Source organism: Diabrotica undecimpunctata, chromosome 7, assembly GCF_040954645.1.
Source record: "Diabrotica undecimpunctata isolate CICGRU chromosome 7, icDiaUnde3, whole genome shotgun sequence".
Taxonomy (NCBI): domain Eukaryota; kingdom Metazoa; phylum Arthropoda; class Insecta; order Coleoptera; family Chrysomelidae; genus Diabrotica; species Diabrotica undecimpunctata.
In genome coordinates, this window is record NC_092809.1 from 80,918,396 (window position 1) to 80,944,174 (window position 25,779).

General features: G+C 32.2%; 2 protein-coding genes across 2 annotated transcripts in view; one reads left to right on the forward strand and one right to left on the reverse strand.

Moving 5' to 3' along the window:
• The window catches only part of LOC140446831 (uncharacterized), a 70,065-nt gene that overhangs the window by 12,987 nt on the left and 31,299 nt on the right, over positions 1–25,779 (reverse strand). The gene's annotated exons all lie outside the window — the stretch shown is intronic.
• On the forward strand, positions 3,324–3,788 carry LOC140446487 (uncharacterized). The gene has a single exon (XM_072539042.1). It carries the CDS (start codon positions 3,324–3,326, stop codon positions 3,786–3,788), a length of 465 nt encoding a protein of 154 aa, XP_072395143.1.

Here is a 25,779-nt window from a genome sequence, read left to right on the forward strand (position 1 = left end):
ATCCCTTAGGATTTTTAAAATTTAATTAAATATACCAATCATAACAGTGTTCGAGTTTTTTAACTATATGATATACAGCCAACTCACGGGAATGATCCCTTTTTAAGTTGTAGAATTTTGTTAAAAAATAGGCAATGTACAAAACAACAATATTGCAATGTTTAGCATATAAAAGAGTTGGTGAAGTTGGTGTTTGTGTAAATTCTAGCATTTAAAGATGTAAACTACTTTCCTTATTTGAATTTCTAGTATTTATGGGAATTATCTTCCACACTGACACATACGGATTTCAAGATTGGAGGGTTATTGGAAAACAGATCCACTATTCAACTTAAAATCTTTTTTGCAGAACATCGGAAGATATCTTTTTCTTATAATTTTAAGGTGCTTAATCTTCATCCATAATCCAATGGGACCAAATGTTATTCCTGAAGATCGGTTTTATAGAATAAGAACAGTTATAGACTTTTTAATAATAAAATGACTGCTCTGCGTTATCCAGTAAAAGAATTATCGCGAGATGAATCGATGGTACCGTGGAAAGTTAGACTTTGCTGCTAATATAAATTTATTTTACTACGCAAATAATCTATATCAGCTATTCTGACCAACCGGTAATTTCGGTCTCATTTGAATATCCCTACTTAAAATATTTATATCCTAAAATGTTTTCCAATATAAATTCTTTATGTTATACACCTAATCTTAAAATTATGTTTTGACCAATCGTTGATACTCTTCTTATTTAAATAATATTAAAATATTAAATACCTAAATTATTTTTCAAATTTTCATCTACCTAATGAATACAAATCTTTTAACAATAGGTGCGCACGGTCCCGACCCTCCTTTACAATCTGTTAAATAATGTAATAGACGTAATAAAATTATTTCAATTTGAATATTTCTTACCTGGTAATTTATTCTGTGAAATATAAAAATTCCATTGTATTTACTAAAACTCAACTTGATTTCAGTTATTTTATATTCATAAAAGGGACTAACGATTCGATTTCGCTTAGCCATGTAATACGTCTCGAATCAGAGTCAATTTTTTAAAACAGGTAAAATTTATAGTTTTTGGAATAAAGTGTTTTCATATTTTTAATATTTAAACATTGAAAAAATAAATATTAGTTAGTATAGAATAACATTTGAAAATGTTTTTCAATTAGGGTAGTTGAGAAAAACATGACTAGGCTGGTAAAAATATAGTAAAATTCTAGCAGAGCACTCTTGTGTTTTCAAAAAGATTTTTTATTCACCTAGCGTCAATGTGTATCTTGTTGAATGTTTCCCATTAACTGAGGCTTAGGGGTCAAAAATTATAAGGGTGGATCAAATTTAGTAAAAACCAGGCAAGCAATTTATATTTTAGTTACAAGTAGAATACAGTAAAATTATAAAAATAGATTTTTTATCACCTTAAATTTTAACGTAGTAGAATTATTGACTCCTCATAGAGGGTAGTTGAAGGGTGAAAAATTACTAGGATGGTAATGTATTAGTACAAATCTAGCGTAATACTGTAGTATCTCATATTTCCGAAAAGATTTGCTTTGCATTCAACCAGCGTAAATGTGTAGATGGTGGAATTGGTGAAGTTGGTTAACATTTAGTAAAAACTAACCAGAGAGTTTCTTATTTTATTTATAAATAGTATTTAGTAAAATTATAAAACAAAACTTTTTCATCTTTAATTTAAACGTAGCAGAACTATTGACTTCCACTAAGGGTTAGTCGAGGGATAAAAAATTACTAAGTTGGTAATAAATTCGTAAAAACTTAGCAAAACACTGTGGTATATCATAAATATTTTTTTTTAATTACGCTGGCTTGAATATTAAGCTAGGAGGAACGTTTCCAAATAAGATTGGTTTAGAGATGGAAACTTAACAGGGTAAAAATACTTTTTTATGTCAGTTATAAGTAGAGGATAGTGAAATTGTAAAAAAAGATTTTTTTCACGTTAAATTTTAACAGAATTATTGACTTATCACAAGGGGTAGTTTAGGCAAAGAATATAGACGCTAAGCGTCTATATTCTTTGGTTTAGGTGTGAAAAATTACTAGGGTGGTAATAAATTCGTAAAAACTTAGCAGAATACTGAGGTATTTCAAAAATACGTTTTTTTCTTATTTTGCTGGTTCAAATATTCAGCTAGTAGGAAAGTTTTCGAATAGGTTTATAGGAGCAAAATTATCAGGATGGTCAATGTTTAGTATAAACTTAACAAAACACTTTTTTATTTCAGTATAAGTAGTGGACAGTAAATTTAAAAAAAAAATTCTCCTTAAATTTTAATCTTACACAATTATTGACTTTTCACATGGGTAGTTAAGGGGTGAAAAATTACTAGGATGGTAATAAATTCGTAAAAACCTAGCAAAACACTGTGGTATATTATAAATATGTTTTTTTAATTCTGCTAGCTTGAACCGCAAGCCAGCAGAATGGCTCCCCTTAAGGGTGGTTTAATGGTGAAACAATATTAGGGTGGTAATAAATTAGTAAAAATTGGGTGAAAAAATATGCCATCAACAAAAAGCTTTTTTTTGAATTCTGCCATCTTAAACCTTAAGCCAGAAGAACCGCTCCCATTAAGGGTGGTTTGGTGGTGAAAAATTATTAGGGTGGTAATAAATTAGTGAAAAATGGGTGAAAAAATATGTCATCAACAAAAAGTTTTTTTTTGAATTCTGCTAGCTTGAACCTTAAGCCAGCAGAATCGCTCCCATTAAGAGGGGTTTGGTGGTGAAAAATTATTAGGGTGGTAATAAATTAGTGAAAAATTGGTGAAAAAATATTCCATCAACAAAAAGTTTTTTTTTTTGAATTCTGCTAGCTTGAACCTTAAGCCAGCAGAATCGCTCCCCTTAAGGTTGGTTTGGTGGTGAAAAATTATTATGGTGGTAATAAATTAGTGAAAAATTGGTGAAAAAATATGCCATTAACAAAAAGATTTTTTATTTTATTATTCTGCTAGCTTGAACCTTAAGCCAGCAGAACCGCTCCCATTAAGGGTGGTTTGGTGGTGAAAAATTATTAAGGTGGTAATAAATTAGTGAAAAATGGGTGAAAAAATATGCCATCAACAAAAAGTTTCTTTTTTGAATTCTGCTAGCTTGAATCTTAAGCCAGCAGAATCGCTCCCCTTAAGGTTGGTTTGGTGGTGAAAAATTTTTAGGGTGGTAATAAATTAGTGAAAAATGGGTGAAAAAATATTACGTAGGTTAAATTGGATTCCGTTCATGTGTCCCCGCTAGCTTAAGGGTCCTCATTTAGAGCGGGCGCCTACATCAAACGCAAAAAAAAAAATGAAATGATAGAATGGTTAATACAGAAAAATATTCCATTTATACATACCGCTTTAAAATCGGAATTATATGAAACCATTAAATATCATAAACCCCGTCACGTAAAATACAAGTTCGACGAAATTTTACGCGAGCATAGCCATATTCCTTTCTGTTTACCTCCGTACCATCCTGACCTAAACCCGATTGAACTTATATGGGCTACAGTCAAAAATAATGTAAGCCAGAAAAACGTTACATTTAAATTAGCTGATGTACAAAAACTGACTGAGGAAGAGTTCAGTAAAATTGATGCAAATGAGTGGAGAAAACGATGTGACCATGTCATTACGAAGGAAGATGAATACATGGACAGCGAGAAAGTGGTTGATAACGCCATGGAAATAGCTCCTATTATTATAAATATTAACAGCGAAACTTCCAGTACAGGTTTTCTTCTGATGATGAAAATGAAGAAAATTCAGTCATAATTATTATTGTGTTTGTATGTTAAATTAAAGAGATATTATAAACCAGTGGCTTTCTATTTAAATTGACTAAAAAAATAATAACAATTTCATCTTTCTAATGATATATTAAAGCTTGCCAAAAAATGTTACTACTTTTTTAATTGTGTAATAATTATTTGAACTATACCGTTACGCCACAGAAACTACTTATCAGAAATAGTAAACCAATAGGAGAATGATGGGACGCAAACATAATCTATTTCTCTTATAATATCGACCTAAGTGTCATTTAAATATTAAAATTTACCATGATTTTCATGTACAAAACATTTGTTCATGTTTACGTAGCTAGTTTTAACTACTTTTAATTAAAGTATTTTCCACATGTCATTTTGTCATTTAAGAGTCAACTTACGTATTTTGTTATTTTAAAGTGGAAATACATTTTCAGCCTTTTTTGATGATTATGATCCGACTGGACCGAAAACGTCTTGAAGATTTGCAATCCTTTTGGATAAATTTTTAAATTATTTTTAATAAATAATATACCAATATACACAAGAAGTTCTTACTTATATGTAAGTTTTTTTAATGTTAAAGTTGTATATATTCATTACTATGCACATTGCCTTAGTTTAGCATTGGTTGCCCCTTGCGCTAATCATATTGAAAATCCAAAGATTTGACGATTTTTTTGGTGTAACATAATTAGTGTATTTTTATATTGGAGGCAGTCCAAAAAGGCGCTCTGTTTTCGAAGAGATTGTCTAGGTCACAAATAGTAAGTTAAAAACTTTGAAATCTTTATCTGAAACACGTTGGACTTGGTGTGCTTAAGCACTTGCTGTGGTCAAAGATTAGATTGAAGCAATTATATAATCCATTGCAAATGCAAAAGCTAGAGCTAACGGTAAAGGTATACTACATTAAATAAAATCCTTTATTAAAACTTATGAAATCCTTTAAAAAATAATTTATTACAAAAACAAACGTAATCGCTTCAAAAATTTACTGTTTTAAAGAATATATTTTGAACTAGCGGACCCGACAGACTTCGTTCTGTTAAATAGATTTGGAATGTGGCAGTTTATTTCTTTAATTTTCCTGAACAGAACCGTCACAATGATGATAGGGCGGTGTATGAGGGTCAGCTCGGGTGACCTAAGTATCTTTGCTTCCACGAACTTTGGCCATCCTTTTGGACCCACTAAAAACCTCGACTGGGATGTCTGCCAGAGGGCTTCAAACTAAGAGGGGAACTAAAGGTTCAAACCTGATTGAAAAATAATCTAAAGGGATAGTGAGAACCTAAACGTGACAAATATTTATAAAGTGGGTTCTTTAATGACAAAAAATAGAGATAATTAATTATATATTATTATTATTATTAACATAGGGTTAATAATCGATGTAATAAAGAATAATGAAATAAAACGTATATAAGAATATGATCTCACGAGATTGTCCATTAATAACAGAATTAGTCTTTCTATTACTTTCTAACGCCATCATTTAAAGAAACTGCCACAAACACACTTAGCTATCCAAAATAATAAGAAGTCTGAAAAATAACAGCCGCACTTCACTTTTGTGTTACGGACCTGACTACTGGGAGGAAACTAATGACAACCACCTAATCCAGTCGGCAACTGACAAGAGTGGGTAAACTGGTCCTCCAGGTTGGGGGTTGGGCAGTGGGTTAACACCCCCCTCCTGTAAAAATTATTCTGTTACGGAAACTTCAAAACAATTAGCCGGACGGATTTTTTGTCGACGACTTGGCAAACGAAATAAGGTTGATTATATTGGTTTATTTACTTGGAATGTGCGTACGCTGTATAATGCAGGTAAACTAAGAAGTCTGTCTAATACACTTAATGAATCTTCAGCAGACATTATAGCACTTCAAGAAATCAGGTGGACAGGTAGTGCTAGTCTAGAAAAAAAAGACTACACTCTCTACTACAGCGGAGATAAAAATAATCATATTTTTGGTGTGGGATTCGTACTGAATAAACGATTGAAATCAGAAGTCATAACTTTCGATCCAATAAGTCCAAGACTATGTAGAATCCGAATTAAAGGCAGGTTCTTTAATTACAGCATTATCAATATCCATGCTCCCACTGAAGACAAAGAAGACGAGCAGAAGGACATATTTTTTATTTATTTAAAGACATAAAAACGACGATTAACAATGTTATGATTCAAATTACTGTACTCTCGTGACGTAATTTCGGGTTTAATGTTCATTGGTTAGTCGGAAGAGGCAACCGTAGTAAGTCTACGAACCGTGGGGGAGGAAGTAAATGTTTTTATTCTTCTTCTTCTTCTTCGTTTGTTTTTGGGTTTGGATTATATAATCATTTACCCAGTACATGTAAGGTTATGCTCGTCTTGCTCTAGGCAATGCACAACCAGGGATAAATTTCTACTTCTGTTTACTTTACTGCTAATTGACAACTGGGTGATACTGAAAGATCAGCTTTTCCATTTGTTTATCTTCTTCATTTAAGGTTACTGTTTACTGCTAATTGACAACTGGGTGATACTGAAAGATCAGCTTTTCCATTTGTTTATTTTCTTCATTTAAGGTTACTGTTTACTGCTAATTGACAACTGGGTGATACTGAAAGATCAGCTTTTCCATTTGTGTATCTTCTTCATTTAAGGTTACTGTTTACTGCTAATTGACAACTGGGTGATACTGAAAGATCAACTTTCCCATTTGTTTATCTTCTTCATTTAAGGTTAGATTAGACTTTTCTCGTTTGGGGGTAGCTTCCAAACATTGTCACATTAGGTTTATGGGTAATGCTACCTTCGGTTAGGATTAAGGATTTTAAGGACGTACATTTTTGTATGTTAGGGTATTTCCAGTATTTTCTAGATTTATTTTGTTATTTTGACAAGTATAAAATTTTTTTTTTTTTTATAGATCGATTTGAAAAAATTTGATGAATTTAATAATTATTTTTATAACTTTGTCAGAGGGTTTATATAGAATACTATGTAAAGATATTGGACTCTCTATTCCTGCTTTTATTAGTTCTAAATACAGATCCATATTTTTGTGTTTGTTTATGGGACATTCAAAGAAGATATGGATCACTGTTGCCAATGGTTCCGCATTCACATATCGGTGTTTCTGTTTTACCTATTTTGTAGAGATAGCAAGGAGTTTTGCAATGTCCACTACGTAAACGATTAATATTTGTTATGGTATTTCTGCCCATATACCCACATTTGGCATACCATGGTTTTATGGGGAAATCACACTGCAATCTGCAATAGTTTGGATCTTTATCTTTAATTTGGGAATGCCATTCATTGTAGAATTGTGTTAAAATGTCTTTTTTTGTAACGCAAAAGATATCTGTACTAACATTTTTTATATCATATGGTACTCTTAATTCTCTCCCAATATTCGCCAGCCTATCAGCTACCTCATTACCTTTAATCCCCTGATGTCCAGGTACCCATTCTATTCCTATCGAGAATCCCATATTATTAGCTTCTACCAATAGTTTTTTGGTCATTATGGTTACGTAATCCATTTGAGACTGGAAATTTTGGATAAAGCACTTTTTGAATCCGCAAAGATAATTGCTTTCATGATCAACAATCAACAACCACTCCTGTAATTTTTGTAAGTAAGTATTTAAGCAATTAATTGATTTATATATATATATATATATATATATATATATATATATATCTGACCCTTGTACCAGAATTACAAAATCATCTGCATATTGGAAGCACTCCATTTCAGGTTTGATTAAATCATGTAATATATATATATATATATATATATATATATATATATATATATATATATATATATATATATATATATATATATATATATATATATATATCTGACCCTTGTACCAGAATTACAAAATCATCTGCATATTGGAAGCACTCCATTTCAGGTTTGATTAAATCATGTAAAGACTTTGAGTACAAATTAAACAATATTGGACTGAGAGGTGACCCTTGTGGCAATCCAGTTGATGCTTGGATTGGGCCTAGTATATTGTTTGATTTATCTTTAATATAAATATTTCTATTGAGCAAGAATTGCATAATTAGGTTTGTATAGGTTGTTGGAATACCATACTTTATTAGATATTTATATAGCAAAAACGTATTGACAGTATCATATGCCCTACTAATATCCAAAAAAATTGCGATTGTATTTAAATTTTTACTAAATCCTGTTCTAATATAATTTATTGTTAAAGCTAAATTATCGTTACATCCTTTATTTCTTCTAAATCCTAACTGTTTTGGATTCAATATACAGTTTTTTTCAATTATTTGTTCAATTCTTAATTTAATTATATTTTGGAGTATTTTGCCCACACATGACTCTAGGGCAACATTTCTATAGTTGTCTGCACATAATGGATCTTTATAGGGTTTTAAGAAAGGAATAACAAGAGTATTTTTCCATTCTTGTGGAAATCCAGCTTTTCTGTTCATTCTTTGATTAAATCTTATTGACAGTGATTCTAATGCTACCTGAGGAAGTCTGCCAATCATACTATATGTTATTAGATCTAAGCCAGTAGCCTTATCCTTTTTTTTAATGAGACTTATTATTTCCTCTCTAGAAATGTCCTCCACATTCTCATTGGATTGGATAACAGTAAATTCTGGATCTGTTATATCAATTCCCAATATATTTAATATATCCAAAGCTATGTGTTTGCTGGGAAGTTTGGCAGGAATTATTGCATTTTGATATGTGGAGAACTGTTTAACAGTTCGCCATATTTCTGCTAGAGGAGTGTCCCTGTTTAGTCCATTACAAAAGCATCTAAAACTATTTCTTTTTTTTATTTTTAAATATCTTTTTACTATAGGCAAAGATTTTTTTGATTTCTATATAATTATCTGTACTTGCATCTTCTTTGTATTTTTTGATTTTTTCTTTCCTCATTTTAATTAAATTTGAGCATTCCGTGTCCCACCATGGAGGACTTTTCTTTTTTACTGTGTGCTTTTTTGTTTCCAAAAAGCGTATTTCTTCATCACTCACCTTCTCCATAATTTGCGTAAAGGTGCTATATTCTTTACACCCACTTTTCATTAGTTCTTCTATTTTTGAACAGTATTTTTCCCAATTGGCATTGTTAATGTTTTTTTTTGTAATTTTTTTGGATAGATGTATGTTGAATTTGTGTCTGGATTTTACACATCGTTGGGAAATGATCACTACCACCCGAGTCCTCTAACACATCCCATTGACATCTGTTCGCTATTTCCGAGGAGATTAGTGTTAGATCTACTGCTGAAGCATTCTGACCTGGGAGTGTAATCCGTGTGGATCTTCCATCATTGCAACAAACTAGATCCAAATCCTCTAGAGAGTCAGCAATTATTCTTCCATTAACATTAGTAGTTACCTGACTTCCCCAAAATGCATTATGTGCATTCAGATCACCCATTATAATTTTATTGCCTCTGATTTTTTCTATTCGCCCAACCCATCCATTTAAATCTATTTTTGCCCCAGGATGAATATAAATATTAATGATTGTAATATCCCAATCAATTATTTTAACTGCTAAAATTTGAATTTTACTATTATTATTGTTATAAGTATATACTACTTTATAATCCAAACTATTATCAACAGCAGTAGCAATACCACCATAACCATCTAATCTATCCAATCGATGTATTTTATACTCTCTTAAATAAAAATGATGATTTATTTTTAACCATGTTTCATTTAATAATATTACTTTAGGGTTAAAATCGTGTATAAAAATCTTTAAACTATTACAATTACTGTTTAAACTTTTTATGTTCCATTGTAGGATGTATGGATTCTTGGGATCCATCTAGATCTAATAATTTTCTGTTTGTTGATGTTTCATGTGTAATTAGCTTGTTCAAGTAGGTGATTATCTCTTCCTTATGTCTCCAATTCAGTTTTTTTAGTATTTCATTCAATATGTTTTCCGTTTCCTCCTCTAGTTGTTCTGTACGTGAACATCCAGGGATAGGAATTTTAGAACTAACAGAGAAGGTTCCCTCTTCAAATCTCCCATTTGGAGATATTAAATTCTGATTATGAAGCTCTCTGTCATAAATTTTATTTGACTCGTTAATTTTTCTTTTATTTTTGTTCCCAATATTTTCTGTTTTTTTGCTAAACCACTGTTCTGGGTTACTTCGAATATTTTCTATCCATCGCTCATTAATTGGAATTCTGTCAGGTGATAGAGGTGGAAATTCGTCCTGGCTTACTCTAAATGTATTTTCTTTTGATAACTTTTTATTGGAAACATATGGATACCTTTCACTTGCCTCAAAATAAGAGAGATTATCTAATGACATAACAGCTTTAATATTCTATTGTCTGACATATTCAGGACACTCTTTAAAAGTACTTACATGAAAATTACTACTACAATGGAGACATTTCATCATACATTCACCTTCATGTGCTTTATCAGCACAATTTTTACATTTTTTATCCCCTCTGCATTGATTTTTTGTATGACCAAAACGAAAACAATGATAGCATTGAACCACCAGAATCATATATGGCTTTACCCTAAAGGGAATCCCATATATAGAAACCCCTTTTGGAATTTGTTTTCCTGAAAAGGTAAAAGCAACTGTCTGTATTTATGTATTTGTCTGAATCATATTTTGATTTTCTTTTAAAACGTCTTACCTCCAAATTTTAATATTTACTGAGGATATACCCGAAAAACTAATTAATTCAACATCAGAAATACTTGCATCAAAATTATTTACTATACCCCTACAAGTTACTTTATTAGCAGGAATAAAGAGTTCATATCCATCATTTTTAATCTCTATATTTGAAACAAATTTATTAGCACATTCCCATTTCTTAAAAATAACGCTAATTCGGTTTTTACCTTTTTTATTAATTTTTTGTATATTCTCAATTTTCTTATCATGTGTATATTTTGCTAGCTTTAAAAAAACTATAATTTCCGACGTTATTGTTTTTTGATTCCATATAGACCTCAAATGGGCCAGTGTCGGTATACTGATAAGAATGCTGTTTTTTGTCTTTTTTACTCTCCTGTTGATTAGTGGTCTCCGAATTATCATTATTTCCTACAAATATTTTGTCTATATTTATATTGCATTCTAAATCTGAATCATCTATCTTATTTATTACCATCTCAACACTAGGAGGACCAACCCCCCCTGTGCTATCCCCCATTATTAAACCTCTTTAAACTTTGTTTTTTTTTTTCAATTGATTGTATACAATAAAAATTATTTATATACAACTAAAAATTAAATTAAAGTTTATAAGGATAGGAACAGAACTATTATAATAGAACCTCTCTCCACAAAAGCCAATCACGGAAACCGAAGATAGCCTCAACCCTCAACCTCAAATGAGTTTGACAGAACCTCTCTCCTACTTTCGATGGACAAAATCGACAAATTGTTAAGACGTTCTTCAAAAAACCGTGCTTCAAGTTTGACAGTTTTTTGACAATTCCCTAATGTTTTTATTAAAATTGGCAGGTGCATAAGACAGCAGAAAGCACGGTTCGTAGACTTACTACGGTTGCCTCTTCCGACTGGGGTGGGGATGCTCGAGTTACGTCATCAGAGTACACAAGAATACAAAACCCATTTATTATCACAGTTTGTTTGTGGTAATTATCTTTCAGTTTATTATTTGCTTTATTATTTATCGTTTCTTAAATATCTCAGTTTACTTTATATTTTTGTATTTGAAATTTTGGTGTTGTTTTCTATAAAAACTTATTTTGAATTATCGAAGAAACGTTATTTATTGTAGTTGTACATTGTACCTATTGTGTTCATATCTTTTTATAAGGTAGGTTAAAACTTTAAAATTTCATTGTGTATTAACGTAATAATAATGTTGATGAAATTTTAGAATGCCAGGCACAAGTTGTAGTGTGTAGGAAATATATTAAAAAAATGGAAAAAATAGTTATGTAATTCAGTAATTTATTCAATAGTTAATCCAGTATTGATGTAAATTCAGTATACACGACAAATTTTTAGTGTAAAATGGAGATTGAAGTCCTAGATTTACGTAAATCCTGCATTAACGTTGGATAAACGTTAACAACCGGTTCTGATTAATTTTAAGTACCAAACTGCCTACATATCAACAGTTTTCCATAATTAGGTATTATAATCCACTAGACATCTTTATTTCATAACTATCTTCACTATTTTCCATACATCAAAGACTTAAAAACGACGATTAACAATGTTACGATTCAAATTACTGTACTCTCGTGACGTAATTTCGGGCTTAATGTTCATTGGTTAGTCGGAAGAGGCAACCGTAGTAAGTCTACGAACCGTGAGCAGAAAGTAGATTTTTGGCGACCACTCAAACAATAATCAGATCAGGATATTGTGTGTAAAAATTATTTTAAAGCAACATAATGTACCAAAATTTAAAAATAAAAAAAAGATTAACTTAATAATGTCAATTAAATAAATTAAATTATGAAGTTAAATTTTTTGCTAACAAAAACCAGTTAATTGAATGAATAAAGTCAATGTCTGATCCTGTATTTGAGCAACGACTTTGCCAACTTAGTAAGAGCAAAGAATATAGAGCGTCTATATTCTTTGGTAAGAGTGTGTAATGTGATAAAATTGGTGGTAAGGTAAACTATTACCTATTGTGATAATAATTATGTTTGTACGCTAATGAATAAAAGAGAAAGGAGATTAAATAAATGAAATTCATTAAATGATATTTCCTGTGAGGTTGGTTGCCTATGTGGATGGCTTTTAGCTAGTTTAAAGACAATATCGTAAAATAAACAATCTCTTTGTGACACAAGTTATACAGTAAAGAAATTTATAGAACAATGAAAAAAAATTATGAAAAAATTTATACGAATCTGTTTGTCAAACCAGATCGATTTAAATTCAATATACAGTGTGGAAAAATGATACAAATATGAGGCAAAGGTAATGGATTTTGACAAGAGCTATGAGTCATGCTGATGCAGTACCATCGAGCAAAAAGTGCAGTACACAAGTTTATCTGTTATTTACAAGGTCATAGCTCTTGTCAAAATCCATTACCTATATGCAGGTTGGAGATAAGCAGCGACAGATTTTTTTGTTGCTGCTGCTCTCTAGCTTTCAGTTCACCCCGTGTTTCTTTTGGATTTTAAGATCTACTTAGTATTACCACAGTTTATTGCTTACAAAGAATCAGTAGGTTCACTCTCGCATTTTCACGGTTCCAATTTTGAATCCACTCCTAGGTATGTGCGCAATAGATTTGGCGAAAAATGCTGCTGTTGCAAGATTTAAAATATTATATTTAAATTATAATAAAATAATTATTAAAGAAGTTCTTCGAAAAGTGGAAAATAAATTTCATAAATGGTAAAATTCTTCACATACCCACTATACAAACTTCTAAAATTTGAAAAATCATATTGCCTAATTGACATCATCTATTCAAATAATTCTTCTTCTTCTTATTCTTTTTTTGGGCTATGTTCTAGACAATTTACCCATATTCAAATAATTAATCATAAGTATCTATCCATTGATTGATTACATTTGGCAACATTGATTAAATTGATTTCATCCCAAACACGTGTTTATGTTTATGCTGTGAAATTACAGTAATTTATATAAATTTCTTTTATTTGTTGTTATATAGTTGGTTTTATAAGTTTATTTCGTATTTAATACATATTACTGTGATATTTCTCCAGTTTTCTAAGTGGTTTTATTATTTCAGTCAAAACAAATGTTTATTATTGCTGTGTATATAGAAAAAATTCCAGGGACCATAACAACTTGAACTTGAGTTTCTCCAGGTTTCCCAAGGATGAAAATCGGTAAGAACTAAATTATCTATTTAATATCATTGACCTCATCGGTGTTGTATTTTTAGGTTTGCAGAATGGAAGCAAATTGTCCAATGTGAAAAACTTGCCGTGTACAGTGCTCAATATTGTTATGATCACTTTAGAATATGCAGTTTACATTTTGAGGAACCGGTCTTTGCAGAAATGCTAAAAAGGAGGAAAAAAACGCTAACATAAAAATTTTATATTCTGCAAGAATTTGAGGATTACCTTATTTGCAGAAACTATATAACAGGCCTCCTAAAGCCCAGCTGTAGTTTGATTCTTCATGCTTTAGTCTTAAAAACAAAACTTAAGCTATATAAAAAACATAATTTTCTTGAACCTTTTAAAACAGAATAGTAAATAGCTGAGAAGATTTATATCGCATGTTAGGATTCGATCAATTATTTTGTACTCAGCCTGAGGCCTTCTTTAAGTCAATAAATCAAAATTTGTGTTAAGGGAAATATATTTTTATCCATAGTGCCCTATCATATCTTGTATGTCGCTATACGTTTATTAATATTGAAGATACTGTGTAGTGCTCTTTTAGTAGTCGCCTTGTTTATTTTTTCTATCTAAATACATTCGTTATATCCTCCCCTTTCATTTGCTATGTCACATGTTAGGATTCAATCAGTTGTTTATTTTGTACTCGACCTGAGGCATTCTTTAAGTCAAAAAATCAAAATTTGTGTTATGGTAAATCTATTTTTATCCATAGTGCCCTATCATATCTCGTACACGTTCATTAATATTGAAGATACTGTGTAGTGCCCTTTTATTTAACGCATCACATGCTCCAATGTCGAAATGTCTATTTTTTTGTCTCAACAGCATTTTTACAGCTTTTACTTAATTATATTTAATTTTTGTAGATGTTGGTTCAGATTTCTTTCCTAGGTGGCGTAGTTACCTTACTGGACAAACAGTGTGACTAGTCTTTTATATAGACAGATTCTCCCAATTTTAAATGTATATAAAAAGATGAGTTTGACTAATTACGTTATGAACGTAGTAATCCTACAGTGGGATCTTTAGGCTATATGACATTTTTTCATTCCATTATTTTATTATTAATAAGTTGTGATTGTGGAAATATATATATATATATATATATATATATATATATATATATATATATATATATATATATATATATATATATATATATATATATTCTAACTTGTATTCATAGTTCGCTACTTGTGTTTTTTATAATCCTATTTTTATTATAACTGCTATTGTAAAATTGAAATCCTCAAAATATAATTTATAATTCGAATGTATTATTTTTTCATCTATGGAAATAGTTTCCTCATTAGCTCTTTCGACATCAGTTCTTCGTTTTATGAGATTTCTCACCAGTAACATTGAATACAGCGTCATTTTCTAGTGAATACAAAAAATTAAATATTCGATTTATCCAAACTGATGGATTCAACATAATACATTTTGAAGGACAATCAGTAATAATTATTTGGGAAACTATTGATAATTGTCGAAAACGCTAAATTTAGGAAAGTATTCATTATTCCGAAAATCTAATTAAATTTTAGATCTCCACAAGTCACAATTTTCCTATTTATTTTCGAGCAGTGTATTAAAAATTATATGGAGCAGTGTAACAAAAACTGGAATTTATCTGCGCTTGGAATAAATGCGCGTGAAAAAAAAATGGAACATGAAGAACAAAGGACTGGCGGCAGACTGAACCTACTGATTCTTTTTAAGCAATAGCAATGTACTGTGGTATTACTGGGTATTACTCTATTACTCAACATGTACACAGATTGCTTGTTGCTAGAAGTGAACAATCCCAACTTTTGCGCCCCTCGAAAGTTACTGTGGATGTCATGGTACCCGCTGTTGCCATGCCTATGCTCTTGTTCTGATAATCTTTTTTTATATTCTTTATTTCCTGGTGAAAGATTAAATTTTTTTTGTTTTACTGCAATATTTTCTTTAACTTTTTACGTTTTTCTTTGTAGTTCTGTTCGTTGGGGTCATTATAATTGGGATAACATTTCCTGTTTTGATTGTAATTTTGCCCTCGCTAAATCTTTATATTTCTTATGGAACCACTCATAAACTTTTTTTAATTTTGTTTTCATATCCAATCCCTTCTTTTTTTACCTTTTCCACTGAGTGTTTAATTATTTATCAGTTTATTTCTACCTCTGTTTTCAATTCGTTTTTTGCACCTCCAATTGTATGTGCTGCTCATATTTTCTTTTTAAGTAATCATCCTTTAGTTAGCTGTTATTTTTATCTCGGACTGCTTTTTCGTGATGCCTGAGCTAATTTTCTTTTTCCCCTTCTACCGAAAAATTTATTCTTACCAAGATGTGATCAGAGCCACAGTTCACGCCTCTCATGCTCCTGACTTTTGTAATGATATGTTGATATTTTATTCGATTAAGACATAGTCTATCTGGTTTATAATTTTACCATCGGATGAGGACCATGTTCCTTTCTAGATCAGATCTCCTTTCTCTGCAACTGCGTGCTTTTTTTCTAAGCTGTTTTCTAATTCCAATTTTATCAACTGCCCATTTCCGTTAGTTTCTTCATGCATATTGTTTTTTTTCTGCAACTGATTTATAAATAGGTTCTTTTCCTATTTTCGCATTGCAATCCCCCGGAACTATATTTATGTCATATTTTGGTATTTTATTAAACTCTTCTAATAATTCGTAAAATATATTTGTGTCTTCATCATCCTTTTCACTCGGTGCGTATATATTTTGAATGATTTTGCCCTTTGCATATTTCTCTTATTATTAAGATGCACATTCTGTCAGTTACAAGCTTCTCCTCCATCTTATCATATAGTTGCTTCATAAAGAAAACTCCAGTTCCCAATTCTCCATCATTTCCTCCACTTTGGAAAAATGTTACATCGTTCTTTCATATATCTTATTTCTTGCTCGTTTAGTCTTTTGCAGACTCATCATATCGATATTATACTTTTTCATTATTGAGCATATCTCTCTGTGTAGGTTTTTCTCACGTTCCATGTGGTCATCTGTATTCTCGTCCAACATAGTCACTTAATCGTTTTCCTACATTCATTTCCGTTTCCTTTGCAATAGTCATTTTCTTTTTCTCGGCCTTTGTTTTGGTTATTTATTTTTCGGCTTTTCTAATGATAAGGATCTTTAGTCCAGATCCATTTCTCCTCTCCAATTGTTATTTTGGCAAAATTAAATTTAACTCATTTTTTTATTTCCTTTTTCTTCGTATTCTTATTGCTATTTCGTCTTACTGCTTTTTGCATGTTTCTGTAACGATTTTTATGTTTTTACTTAAATCATGGTTAATAAAAAAATTTTGATTTCTGATTTCCTTAAGCTTATGCTTTTTTATCACTATTTACTTATCGTCAGTGTTTTTTAATTCTAATGGGCATGATTTTTCCTACTTTTGTTGTTGTTAATATTTATAAATGCACCTTATTCTAAAAAGTTTCCCATTGTATTTTTTAGATCATTTGCATTACTTGTATACATTTTTAGCCGTTTTAGTACAATATGCTCTCTGCTCTTTTTATCGAGCCATTCCATATCTCTTTTTAAGTTCTTTAGCTCCTGCCTCAGTTCTTCGTTCTAATTTAGTATTTTTTATGGTTCTCTTTTAGGGTACTGTTTTCTATCGAATCAAGTATTCGATTTTTTTTCTTTAAATTCCTTTTTGCTCACTTCTTAATTCTTGCAGTTACCTCTTTACTTCTTTCATATCACCTTCTGTATCTTCGGTTATTGCAAGTTACCGATTTAACATATCCTCACGCTCACTCCTTACATTTATTAGTGTTCTAGGCGTCTTCTTACTTTTCGAAAAATAATCCACTTTAACTTCATCCCCATTTCTTCTTCTTTTATTACCGTCATCGGTGAATGCGTCACTTTCCATTTTACTTGCTGACTTAACTTTAAAGTAAATTTTAAGGAAACCCAATAAATATTATTATTCTACACCGCGTAGTTCATACTCGTTTTCTCAACTTTTTTGGAGATACGGCAACGTCGCAATAGGGCTGGACATAATAATTTTCTTTTCTTCGTTTGGATTTACAGATAGATATAGACTAGGCTAGATCTGTTGTCAGGTGAATGTGAGAGGTGGCATTCTGATTTTGGAAGAAAAAGTTGTGTGATAACTTCAATAATAATAATTGACTTATTCTTCCTCTCAAATAAGTCGGAAATATAACAAAAAATTCAAATATTTAAAAATTACTTAAAACATCGGTTTTTTCTACTTTCCTTGTTTATAACTTTAAAACGATTTATTTTAGTGCAAAGTCGTAATAAAATAGAATAGCGATAATTGAATTTCCTATAAGATACGACCGGTTAAAATTGTTTTAATTTATTACATTTCTGCAACATAGCAATAAATACAAAAAAAAGGGAGAAAGGAAAACAAGCCTGTTCTTATTCATTGAATTTTCAACCACTTAGGACCTTCGTAACCTGACTAGAATATCCTTATAATATAGTAAAACAGTTCACTAAATTTCATTAAAATAGATGCAACAGATTTCGCATAATTTTGCAATCTATTTTTTTTTTTTAAATTGAAATTATTTAAAATCTTGCACAACAAAACTAAACAATGTAGAAGTTTTTCAGTGTTCTCACATATAAAAGAGAATTTCATCTATGCAACACAGTTTACAGGAGTGAAATCGGGTTATTTGGACGGTATCAGGAATTTTTTAAAATGTCAATTTTTTTTTTCACTAATAAACAAATATAATATCGTATTAACCATTAGTTTAAAATAATTTTAGAAAACAGCGTTGGAAAGGTGTGAAATATAATTTAAATGGGGATATTTGTATTTTAAGCGTTAAAAGGTACACTTTTGTTAAGTTTTTCTAAAAAAAAAACAAAAAGGAAAATATATGTAGTTTTATTTTGTTATAAATTAATTTATTTATTTATAACAAAATTAAAGCATCTTTGAGATTTGGTAATGAATTATTTAGGTTTCTCTTTTCGAGTTACAATGGATTAAAAACAAAGAGAAGAAAATTGCTTCATTGGAAGCTGAGAAAACACTGCTCTGAACTGCAAGCAGATTTTTAACTTTGAAATTCAATTTTCTTCAACTTAGTTATTTTGGTATTTTTCACGGGCAATACCGATCGTTTTTCTTATTGTAATATATTTTATAAATATTTTGAAAATATGAAATTTTTATCGAGAAAGAGCTCCGAAATAAAAAAGGCAATGGTTCAAAGATTAGCATTCTAATGTTTATATATATCTTGATCACAAATGCCGGTCAACTTTGACCGTCTGTATCTCAGGAACCATTGCTCGTAATTCAACTTAAAAAATGACGTCTTTCCGATTAAATAAATGAAGTGTTCTTTTATATTATGTAAAAAATAGGTAAACTTTTACATTGTTTTTGGTTTTGTTGTGCAAGATTTTAAAGAATTTCCTTTTTTTTTAATTTAGATTGTAAAATTATAATGCGAAATCTATTGAATCGATTTTCTAGGCGAATTACGAAGGTTCTAAGTACAATCTAAGTGGTTGAAAAATACTGAATAAGAAAAGGATTGTTTCCTTTTTTTTGTATTTACTGCTATTTTGCAGCAAGAATAATAAATTAATACATTTTTAACCAGTCGTATCTTATAGGAAATTGAATTATGGCTATTTTATTTCCATACGGCTATGCTCCAAAATAAATAGTTTTAAAGTTATAAGGAAGGAAAGTAGAAAAAATTATTTTTACCACATGTATTGGATTGTGAGTACTGTCTTTACTTTTGCCAACATATGGGTAGAATGGATTCATATCAGCAACTCTTTCATAATTTAAAATAAATGTTATTTACACAATAACTTTACAAGCATTAATCTCAGTGCACAGCAAAATGAACAGCATTTTAAACAATTCTTAATATTAAAATAGCGTAAGTACGTAGTCCAGTTGCCAGATATTGGACCCCAAAAAAGATTGTAAAAAAGTTTGCCACTCCTCCTAGGGGAAACGAAAAAACATCGATTTACCAAGAATCAGTACACCATACAAAAAAATATTTTAAACGAGAAATGTAGCTGAGATAATTTTGAACAAAAATGTCTATTGGCACTTTCTGTAGAATAAATTGTTCTCTTAGAAACAACGCTTGCAGCGACTTGCGATTTTGAAAGTCCGTTACGCGGGCGAAATTAATTTTTAAATAAAATTTGTATCAACTCGGCGGTAAAAATTCAATATCTTTTGATAAGTGTCCTATTGACAAAAAGCAAAATTCGTTTTAAAGTTGAAGAGTGCAGATTTTGTGTGCAGTTTTTACATTTTCTTGCAAGCGAAATGAGGTTCTATAAAGCTGTTAAATCAATAAACGTTGCAACATGCAATTTCGCTTTTGAGTTTTGGCAATAAATTCGGCAAGGCAGAGACATTCTAAGTATGCGTAAAAAACGCTTAATTTTCACTTTCACGTTAAAAACGAATAATGCTTCCAAGAAAACAGCATTGGGTGTAATTTGTAGTTGACGTTGTGTTGTTTCAAAAATCGTACTTGTGCAATCGAAAATAATTAGTTTTAAACGTTTTAGATCATTTGTAATGTGAAGGTTTAAATTCGGCGTTTTTAAGCATATTTCAAATGCTTCATATTTGTTGTCCAAACTTAAAAGCAAAAATTTATGTTAAAGGTTTTGACCTCTTATTAAAAATAAACATCAGAAAAAAATCTATATTTGCATATGTATGTATGCGTGCATGTATGTTTATAAATGTTATTTTTTGGTATTTTTTCTCTTATTCTTATTACCTACGCATATTCTCTCTGAAATTGGTTTGAAGTTAATGATTAGATTTTTCATATTTTTATTTACCACAAAGCCTGTTCCTAGCATTCTATTTTCTCTTCCGCTATTAAAAAAACAGTAATTTATTTACATTGAATTTTCCCAAGTTGTTTCGTTTCTTATAGTGCTACTATTTAGAATTAATATTTTTTGCATTCGTCATTCGTCGACTAGGTGTTTTAATTTTCGTTCCTCGAAGTTCCTCTTAGAGGTACATACAGCTGAAATAGAAGACCAATACCCGACATACGAAGACGTAATACAGGCAATTAAAAAACTTAAAAATAATCAGACACCAGGTAGCGATGGTATACCCGCCGAGTGCTTAAAACATGGAGGAGAAGCGTTATACAGTACTATATACAAGCTAATTCAAGACATTTGGCGAGAAGAAACAATGCCAGATGAATGGAAAGAAGGGGTTATTGTACCAATATACAAAAAGGAAACAAAAAGCAATGTACTAACTACCGGGGAATAACACTCCTAAACACCACCTACAAAATCCTTGCAAACATCCTGCTAGAAAGAACCAAAACATACACAGAAGGAATCGTTGGAGATTATCAATGCGGATTTAGACCGGGCCGCTCTACCATTGACCAGATATTCACAATAAAAAAGATAATGGAAAAATGCTGGGAGTTTGATGGTGAGCTTTATCAGATGTTCATAGATTTTAAACAAGCATTTGATAGAGTATGCAGGGCCAGACTGTGGACAGCGATGCAGGAACTTGACTTTCCAAAAAAACTAGTCAGGTTCATACGGATGTGTATGAAACGGTTACAATGTAAGGTGAGAGTTGAACAACAATACTCGGAGACATTTGAAATAGACAATGGGCTAAAACAGGGAGATGCACTTTCACCACAACTCTTCAACTTAGCTCTGAAACACATAATCAGAAGTGCAAGAATCGAAAAACCGAATACAGTATTTCATCGAGAAGGACCAAACTTACTACTGGCATTTGCAGACGATATCGATCTAATAGGAAACACACGACTAAGGATGTAGGAGACTTTCGTGAGGTTCGAGAGGCAAGCAGAGAAGATGGGGCTCCAAATCAACGAAAACAAGACGAAATATATTGTAACGAAATAGCCCATCTCCGATACGTCATAATTCTTAGAAGGACGAATCTAGAAAACGTAAGAATCGGCATGTCAATAGCGCCCGTCCTTCGGACGGGAGACAATTAGAGGTGTTAGAAGTTTAGTTGATAAGAGAGTACCGAACTGTAAACTTATAAATAAATATATTTATATAAATTCGAACCGCTCGTTTTATTTAATCACGCTACAATATGTATATGAGCCGCAATAACCAAAGCAAAGACAGAATCGGTCAGAACATCACCATCGATGACTTTAACTTTGAGCGTGTTAGAGAATTCAAGTATCTTGGAACAACAATAAATGAAGACAATAACGGATCACAAGAAATAAACAACAGGATCCAGACCGGCAACAGGTGTCTTTTTGCCCTCCAAAATCTTATAAAATCGAAACAACTTGTCGCCAAGGTCGACAAAGATTGTTACTTTGGCCGGCCAACCACAGCGCATGTTATTAACTGCGCTGTCATTGGCCTTTCGGCGGAAGCTTCCTGCAAATGCTCAAACACTATGTGTATTAAAGAGCAGCACATCTTCCGATCGGGATCCAGTCGTCTTACACTACTAGCCCCGTTAGACCTTGTTGGCTCGGTGTGCTACCACGCTACTTTGAGTTTTATTATTTAACCTATATCCTGCTATCGTCGAAAATGTCGAAACCCAAGAATAGTTATGCAATTAGAACTTAAATTATCAAGAGTATGAGAACCGGCGTGTCGACTACAAAACGCTTCCTGGCAGTAGAACACGACTTTCTGAGATAGAAAGACATTGGTCTTAGAACTATTTCAAATTGTGTCGAACTGACGACATCGTTATTTGGGCGTGTTACGGTAAAGAGCGAATGAAAGCCCCGACGGGAACTTGTAATTGCTTTTCCGATGAGGTTGAGCTGCAATAACACTTCGTCTCCAGAAACCTTATGCAAATAGTAACTATAGGAATTACTGTTAGCGAAAGGTAGCAACACGAAGCGACTGGCAGCAGAAAGAGTCGACATTGCTGGCATTCTTGTGCCTCTCTCGAGGAGAGGGAACGCGGCTACACGAAGTGAGAAGGCCGACAACTCTGTTGAATTTGAGGTATACACTATGCATCAGAATTCTAACACAAATTAAGTCATTGTAAGAAATATCGTCTGTAAGAAAGCTCGAACTGTTAGAGAATTCTGATTGCCGGTGGCCCCTCACCTACCACAAAGGCTCGGCGGAACTTCTCGCCCGTAGAGGCCGGTATCTAAATTTAACTCCTTGAAACGAAGATGGACTCTCGAAACTTGAGATCCTCTTCGAGAGCGGCGGTCGTAGATCGTCCAGAAACCCCTGAAAACCAGGAGAACACTACAACCGTACGACATGGCGCCCAACTAATAGAAGATACCCACACCCCAGACCTGGCTACAGTATTGTCCACGCTTATACAAGCAGTCACAGCTTTAACACTGGTACAACCCAAACCTGAAGCCCAGGAGAAAAAGATAGAAATTCCACAACCAAAATGAATCCCTACACCATCTGCAATCCCTGCATTCGACAGAGTCTGGCATAAAGGACTAATATACAAAATGAGAGGTTACGGGTACAGTGTAACAATGACAAGACTGATCTCGTCGTACTTGGGCAACCGAGCAACAAGTCCTATCCGAGCTCGGGAACCCGGAGGCTGGAGTGCCACAGGGAGCGGTACTGTCACCCCTACTGTACACAATATACACAGCAGACATACCTAGAACACCAGGTACACTATTAAGCCTCTACGCCGACGACACAGTGATAGCGGCCAAACATAGAAACGTAGACATAGCGGTGAACAACTTACAAACAGCATTAGACGACATAGAAGAATGGAGTTTAAAATGGAAAATAGCAATAAACTCCGATAAGACACAGGCTGTACTTTTCAAAAAGAGGCACCAGCAACCAGAAGAACAGGTAACTGTGCAAGAAAATCCCATTGAGTGGAAAAGCGAAGCAAAATACCTCGGAGTAATCATGGATAAAGGCTTAACATTCAGCAAACACGTAGAAGCTACAGTACAAAAAGCAAACATGGCAAGAACTTCAATAAGAGGACTAACAGGGAGAAAAAGTAAACTCAAACTAAAAACAAAGATAAGATTAATAAATAGCATAATACTGCCCATACTAACATATGTATCCCTTGCTTGAGGACATATATGCAACACATCAAAAAAGAAAATACAAGCGGCACACAACAACAGCCTAAGAGAAGCAGTCAACGTACAAGATACGTTGCAGAAAGATTCCTCTTTAGAGAACTCCAACAAATCAAAGTGACTGACACGATGAGAGAAAAAGCCAGGATAAAGTTCGCAGAAATAGAGAACCACCCCACTCACATACTAAGAGACATGATGAGGTCTGACGCTTTCCACAGATGGAAGCACAAAAGACCAAAACAACAAATAGTAGAATAAAACAATAACACCAGAGAGAAAATAAATATTATTTATTTTCTCTATTATTATTTAATAAATAATATTAAATAAATAAAGAAGATAAAATCTATATTGTTATATTGTTTTATATTTATATATTTTTTAATGTTATAGTATAGACTTTACACTAATTCTGATTTTTTGTTTCAGGGCCATCTACAAAAAAAATCACAAAAAACCAGCGCAAGCCACCAAAAAAATTAACAAAAACCCCAAAATCCGGGCACGTAGGGCCCAACCCCTTGAGCACCAAGTCGCCGAACTGAGCCTAGGCTCAGAGCGGAGACTTGAGGCCCAAGTAAGCAATTTTAGTTCGCGGATAAGCCACATCATGATAACAGGATCATAGCGACAATGCGCTGTCCTGAGTTTTGCAATCGGTTAGGAAACCATGTTGGGGTTCTATTACCCAGGACCTCCACATGAAGAGCATTTGGCTGATAGTTGTGCCCCTATCGCGCATCAGAGTGCTATAGGGGGGAAAGGGATGGTCTGGAGCATTGGAGCGCGGTGGGGTGACTCCTGTTTTTACTCGAGTTAACACACCTCGCTCCAATGAATTGTTACACCCGAACGTAATTCATAGGGGTGAACATTTCTCACAGGCTGGGTTCAATCAAATTGCTTGCTTGATGGGGATCCAGTCGTCTCTCACTACCAGCCCCGTTAGACCTTGTTGGCTCGGTGTGCTACCACGCTACTTTGAGTTTTATTATTTAACCAATTTCCTGCTATCGTCGAAGACGTCGAAACCCAAGAATAGTTATCCAATTAGAAGTTAAATTATCAAGAGTACGAGAACCGGCGTGTCGACTACAAAACGATCAGGTTGAGCTGCAATAACACTTCGTCTCCAGAAACCTTATGCAAATAGTAACTATAGGAATTACTGTTATAGCGAAAGGTAGCAACACGAAGCGACTGGCAGCAGGAAGAGTCGACATTTCGTCTTATATTTCTAAGGCTTCATTAGTTCTCTAAAATAACAATAGATGAAAACGAGTTTATAAGATATACAGGTGTTAATAGTTCATAACTTACAACTCAATATGTAGTGTATTATCGATGTTATTATATATCTACTGTAACCTTTACTCATTATTTAAAACTAACTTAATAAAACTAAAAAAAAAACACACAAACTCTGTATGAAAACTGAGTTTGTGATGACGCCATAGGTTCTTTTTTTAAATGTAACACCCTGCATTTTAGGACATTTTTAGATCGATAAAAATGAACTGATTTCAAAAAAGTATAATACTCGGGTCTAATGTATATAATTTGAAAGATATGCGCTTAGAAAATAAATTATTTATTATCAATTGCAAAAAAGTAGAATACTAGTTTTTGGTAAAATGTAATTATTTTTAGTAACGTTCAATAACAGATAACAGATATAAACCAAAAAATGCAGAGATGGACACAATATAAAGCACAACTTTTTGAAGACAAAGAGAGAACAGAAGCACTAAAAGAATTTAAGGAAGATACTGGGTCTGACATTATACGTGAAGAAATTGAATATGCAATGAAACAAGCTTGAAGCCGCTAAGAACTTCCAACTTTTCTTTACGGCTTTTTTTTTCTTTGCCAACATTAAATCACCAACTGATTTTTCCAACTTTTTTATTAAAAACTAAAACAAATTTACAATGCTATGTATTCCGCCATTCTAACCTCTCTTCTTACTACTACAACCTTCCTC